The sequence below is a fragment of the Liolophura sinensis genome, chromosome 1, assembly GCF_032854445.1.
Source record: "Liolophura sinensis isolate JHLJ2023 chromosome 1, CUHK_Ljap_v2, whole genome shotgun sequence".
Classification (NCBI taxonomy): domain Eukaryota; kingdom Metazoa; phylum Mollusca; class Polyplacophora; order Chitonida; family Chitonidae; genus Liolophura; species Liolophura sinensis.
This window is the reverse complement of record NC_088295.1, coordinates 11,875,281-11,881,471: the sequence shown is the minus strand read 5'-3', so window position 1 is coordinate 11,881,471 and position 6,191 is coordinate 11,875,281. Positions and strand designations below refer to the sequence as shown.

The window sequence follows — 6,191 nt, the reverse complement described above, 5'->3', positions numbered from 1 at the left end:
CTGGAAAAGTTCATGTGCCCCCACAATGCATGGTTTGGTGTTCCATTAACACCAAAATCTCCCCATCCTTTATCTGGACTGCATTAATCACATCCAGGCATTCAACATCAACTTGTTTTAATCCATTGTTTTGCCATTATTTTCATTTAGTTTAAATAATAATGAGCCTCTTCTGTACTGGATACCAAGTAAATCAGTAATAAAGTTAAAATAACAAAATTTGCTTCTTTAGCAAATTTTTTTTTTTTTTTTGCCGAGAATCCAGTATGGCCACCTAAGCACACCAGCAGAGCATTTTGCATGAACAAATGTCAAACAATTCTGATCCGGCTTTTCCAACTCACTCCAAGGATCAAGGTGAGCAGTTCCGGCAATATCAATTCATTCCTTGGTAGAACAAAGATTGACAGAGAACTTTTGTTACCATGGTAAATTTTTCTTTGTGTACAATGGCCATTTTAATAAATAGTATTCTGTTTTCAAGTTTCAGCTCAGAAGATACACAAGCTGGAAGAATGAGACTAAGTTAGCAGACCATACAGATATGGTCATTCATATATCCTAAACAGAATATAATATATATCCTATAAACAGAACAAAAATGGAGGACACACATTTGAGCAATCAGCTGCTTTATTGGTTTACAATACATTCCTGGCAGGAAATGTACATCATTCAAGGATGCTGAAGGACAAATCAATCACAACAATGGCACATGCTAAAATGAATAGACAACATTTCATGTACGAACTTACAAACTGTTTTTTGCCACATCTTTGACTCGGCACAATACAATGCATTAGGCAATTTACTGTACCCAGCGTAACCAACCTTTTTAAAAAAAAAAAAAAATTTTTTTACTTTCAACAGAAAAAAACTTTTAAAAACTGAAGCAGTTCATCTGTAACAGATCATTTAAACCTCCCCTGAAAAGCAGACAGAACCTACAATGACTTGCACAGAGGCAGCTTTTAAGTTTTATTTATTAGTTTTACAACTGCTCATTACAAAATATAAATTTCAACAATTGAAGTTATTTGAAAACGCAAAATAAATGGCTTTTTAATTTAACTGCATCAAGAAATACAGCATATTACCACATAACAGTTACATACTTTGCGCCAATTTCAACATGTTAATGACGAGTTTGATCTCTTAAGATATATTTAAGAACTAATGCATTAAGAACTATAGGATAAAATTTGTCTTCCACAGTTGTGTTAACTTAAAATCCCAGACAGGGAGGGTCAACTCTACTTTAACATGGTTAGTTCGCATGAACAATATATACAGGTGGGTAACAGAACTAGGTTAAATCATCTTATTAGATGATTTTGAAGATGTTTGGCGTAACAAAAATATGGAAACCAATGATGAAATGAATGATGACCAGCGCACTCTGTTTTCTTCCCAGTGGGCGAACTGTTCCAGAATTGCTAAATGCAAGTCCCCAAAACCTCACCTCTTATAACGGTCAATCCCAATCCTGGAAACGTTTCTTGCTGTCTAGCAACAAAAATATTACAAAATTACCATACTCATCAGAAAGATCAGAGCAGACCTGTGTGGCAGGGTAATACATGTAACTCATTCTTATGTCTAGAACGAATACACTTCAACCTATCAACTGTTATGTTCACATGCAGGAACAAAAATGAAAATAGGCTGGGTTGAGCTCAAACGAAGAAGTGTCATAAAGAAAAAGCATCCCAAGATTATTTAGTACATTACAAGAAAGGCAGATTCACCTTGTATTTCAATTACCATAGTCATAATCTGACCAGCCTCCTCCAGAACGGCTGCCTTCATCTCGCCAGTTTCCACTCTCACTACGTCGTCCACCTCCACCGCGGCTATAGCTGCTGTAACCACCATATCCCCCACTGCGGCCACCTCCGCTGCCGCCCCCACCACTCCTGTAGTCTCGGCCACCGCCATAATCACGCCTGCCACCATAATCCCTGCGGTCACCATAGTCCCGCCCACCACCGCCGCTACCTCCGCCATAGTATCCACCACGGCCACCTCGCCTCATCCCAGGACCACGTCCACCTGAAATGAGTGGGAAGTACAAATTATGAACAAGTTTACAGAATTCACATTTTGACACATTAGAAAACTGACAATTCTTCTGAACAGTAAATAACCAGATTTGTTGTGTTCAACAACATTTATTTACCTGATCGTCGTTCTTGAGCATAGTCCAAAGATATCACCCGGTCATCTATTATTTCTCCTTGATAATCTTCAAGAGCCTTTTGAGCATCTTCTGGATTGGTGAACTCTATGAAACCAGTTCTACAATGGCACAAATTGATAGATACACATCAAACACTGACAACAGAAGTCACAATGCCCAACGTCAAAAATATTGCCAAATGCTTACTGAAACTTCATCCCAGTTCTCATAGAAAACACAATGACAAATGTGCAATGTACACATTGGAAAGAACATAAGAAAACAATTAAGTCAGCCTCCCCCCACCCTTTGGTTACCAATATCTATTATGTCAACATTTTATAGGAGAACTTTACAGAGAAGGACTACCACCCGTTGCTGTAATGGGTCATATTTGTAATCAGTCACGCTTGGTAGAGTCTTCTGCAGGTCATTTTCTTACTCTGTCAGCCTGTCAGTATTCCCTTTTGCTTCAGAGTCATGGGCATAAACTAATAACCTGTCAAGGTGTATTTCTACATGGTCTTAACACGATCAACATTTACTTATTAGATTAACTTTCTCGTCTCACTGGCAATTCTTATGCAGGTAAATATTATATTGTAAATCGCTGGAAGGAAAGTAACTCTCTCTTCAAAGAGAGACACTTCAGATTAAGTTCATTATGATGCTAGCAAGGGGTACATGGAATACTTCTCACATCCATGGACAACAACATACACCCCAAATGTCAAACTCCGACTTCTTTTACTGTTGAAATTAAGACAAATTGGATCCATTGAGGTAACAGGCGGACAACACCAACATAAATAATGGGCACGAGGCAGGGAAGCATTCAGATGGTCTGACAATCCAGCGTTTCTGTGCAATTCTGTTTTATAGTTTACCAGCCAAATATACATTAGTTTACCAGCCAAATATATATCACTTTAATCATCACTTTACTTTAGTTCATCTTCTGCAATTGGAAAAGATATTCAGAATTGTCAAACTTCCAAAGTTAAGGATTTCACGTATCATTCTTTCAGACGATCTTTTCTGCAAATTAAGTTTTTGATGGAATGGCCCTGCCTGCATAATGTAACGTTGCACTTGAAACACTGACTAAGATCAATATTTCAAATCAACTCAAAATGGTTTCTGTCTCAAGTAAAGCGATATTTCAAACCATATCTTCAAGTAGCCTCCCTTTGTCTGACACTTCCACTTAGATCTCAGCCAAACAGGTACACACGTAGCTCAGATGCCAGACACTGACGTAACGACTCTCACCCTTTAGATCGGCCATCAGGATAGGTCAAAATTCTGACGTCAGATGCGTCAGGAAATTTGTCTTTAATGGTGTCTGTAGTTGTATCGTAGTTCAGGTTTCTGACAAATAGCACTTTTGATTTGCCAGGTCCTAAAATGAGAGGGTACAGCAAACAACGTTACACCACATTTCCCAAGCACCAAAAGGTTACCCCTTCAGTGCAGCAAGCTGGTATATTTCCCCCACTCCAACAACGGCTGAGCTGAACTTTCTAATTTCCAACCGGGCTTCTACAAAGAGTATATATCACCACAGTCGCTCAGGAAAAAATTCATCCTTGGGTCAATGCCAAATGGCCTCTCCAGTGTTCATGTGATCCTTTTTCATTATGACATACCATGCTGATTGCTTTTTCTTCACAATGACATTTCAATTCTCAGCTCAATTTGATCAACTTTTATTACAAGCTTCTAAGCATTGCCAAGAACAAGTGCTCTTCTGGATGACTGAACAGCTAGCGCGCATTTTGGCCAGATTTCTATGCTGGAGACCTCTCTTTTGAAATATTGGAACGTCCTCGATTCAATTTTAATGTACATTCCACCTCCAACAGGACATAATTGTAGAGTGACAAACCTAAGCGTACGTGATTTGACACAACCCCCAAAGCAACATAGTTACATACCACCAGGATTTCTTTCTTCTGCATAGTCCAGTGTAATCTGGCGATCATCAATGGTACAGCCTTGCATTTCATCATAGGCTCTCTCAGCATCCTCCACAGAGTCAAACTCTATGAACCCCAACCTGGAACACACATCAACTATCCATTCACATTTTGTCAGACTGCATGCTGATACAGATTTCTGCCTTCATGCAAGACAAGTTAAATTGCTCTGGTACCCGGATAGATAAATGGTGCCTTTAAGAAATACAATTGGGTGCTCCAGAAAAAAAAAAAATCACCTTAAAACCTTTGTTTTGAAGAATAATACTGATCAAACTTTATAACAGGCATTCAACTTTCATATACAATGCTGTTACACTTTTCTGGAATTTATATGCACAACTAAAATATGTTCATATAGGGACATAATTTTTACAACACAATGATAACGTAGCTGATCACTCACCCCTTTGAACGACCAGTGTCTGAGAATGTCAGTATCCTCACATCTACGCAGTCTACGAACTTGTCCTTCACAGAGTCTTTTGTTGTGTCATAATTCAAGTTTCTCACAAAGAGGACTTTAGTTTTGGCTGTAATCAAATAAATTATGGTTTAAGACATTAAACAAAAAACAAACACAAAAGTTTCTCTTCAACCTTTCAGCTGTTAACATTCTTTTTCTCTTGGATGCAACGTGGACAATCAAATGTTTTAATAGGCCTATAACTAACCTGTTTGAAGACTCGCCAAACAAAGTGTCCATGCATTTCCAGCATAGTAAATCTTTGGCTAAGAACGGACAGCCAGAAAGTCCAGTTTGAAATAATGTAACAGTTAATGCAGGGATATTTGAAGGTTGAGGTTGCTATCACGTGGTAAAATGACGTCAATTCATAGAAGAACCAGCTTTTCACAATGAGGGAGAAGCTAGGGACTTCATGGACTAACAAAAGAGTTAACCTAGTCCAGCTTTGTCTTCAAAACTGTCGTTGATGCCGAAGTCAAGGAACCAGTAAAACGACTTTATTCACAAAATTTAAAAAAAAAATCGAACGAACTGGTGCCTCTAACGATTCTTACGCCAAAACCTTTGGATTTGTATGGGTGGTCTTCACTACAAATAGGCCTACTATGCTAATGTACAACACAAAAACTCTTGAGTGTTTTCAGCATATTTTGTCCTTCGTATAACTACTCAAAACGAGGGCAGTGATACATCAGTCTTTTCTGGAATCTAAATAGCAAGATGTAAAAACAATTAATTTCCTACTTACCAGCCATCTTTCTATCTTTGTAAGCGTTCCAGTTTATCTAACCGTCTAAAATCAGGCCCACGTGAAATTGCAACCTTCTTGATTAAAATGGCGCTGTATGATACGACATGCGCATTTTGTAGGTTAAGCGCGTACCTTTCGGTGAAATTAATTTCACTCGTCCCTTGCTTCACAAACTCCTGTTTCGATCATGCCGCCCTTTTGTTAACACCTGTGTGCATACACCCGGGATTAAGATAGATAAATAATCCCAGGTATCAACTGCCTTACACAAGAGCTGCATACTGCGTTTGCATTGCGTGTGCTTGAAAAACTCAGTTAGTGTTTCGTTTACAAAACGTGTATTGTAATAAAATTCAACTATCGTCAAAATACCGATTATGAAAGGTAATGACGAGGAACTGTTGTTTTACACTCTCTACGGCAGACTCTTATAACCTTATGATTTCAGGTGGACTGTAAGGCTACGGCCTCTGCCTTGGGAGAGTACCATTGTTTGAACCCATAAACTTCTATGCACACAGGCCACCAGCGGCGTGATTTCAACGTTGCGCACTTTCCCGTACGTGATCAGTATATGACATACATGTATACATATGTAGTTTACTCAAATTCTGGCCTGGCCAGCGCTAGATTTGAACATTGTTTCGAGCTTGTGATCGCTTTACTGTATGTAATACATACAAAGGTCATGACCCACGGTAAGTGACCTATTGCTCCATAGATACCTAACGCTGTTGGCCCTGCATGTGTATGTAGCGTAAATAATCTAAATTGAGGCACACGTGTACAGTTCGTTTATTTGTGCCATAATGC

At 38.8% G+C, this 6,191-nt stretch overlaps 1 protein-coding gene across 2 annotated transcripts; it reads right to left on the bottom strand.

Annotated features, from left to right (window-relative positions):
* Positions 1-622: 622 nt before the first annotated feature.
* Positions 623-5,475, bottom strand: LOC135473269 (nucleolin-like). 2 transcript variants are annotated; one of them, XM_064753127.1, is made up of 7 exons: positions 5,376-5,475; positions 4,565-4,691; positions 4,117-4,238; positions 3,452-3,581; positions 2,180-2,298; positions 1,749-2,052; positions 623-1,506 (listed from the first exon to the last, which is right to left on the bottom strand). In XM_064753127.1, exons 1-6 carry the CDS (start codon positions 5,380-5,382, stop codon positions 1,757-1,759), a joined length of 801 nt encoding a protein of 266 aa, XP_064609197.1. In that variant the 5' UTR covers positions 5,383-5,475; the 3' UTR covers positions 623-1,506; positions 1,749-1,756. The 2 variants fall into 2 exon arrangements, with proteins under 2 accessions (XP_064609197.1, XP_064609190.1); XM_064753120.1 differs by having other exon boundaries at positions 1,765-2,052.
* Positions 5,476-6,191: the final 716 nt, after the last annotated feature.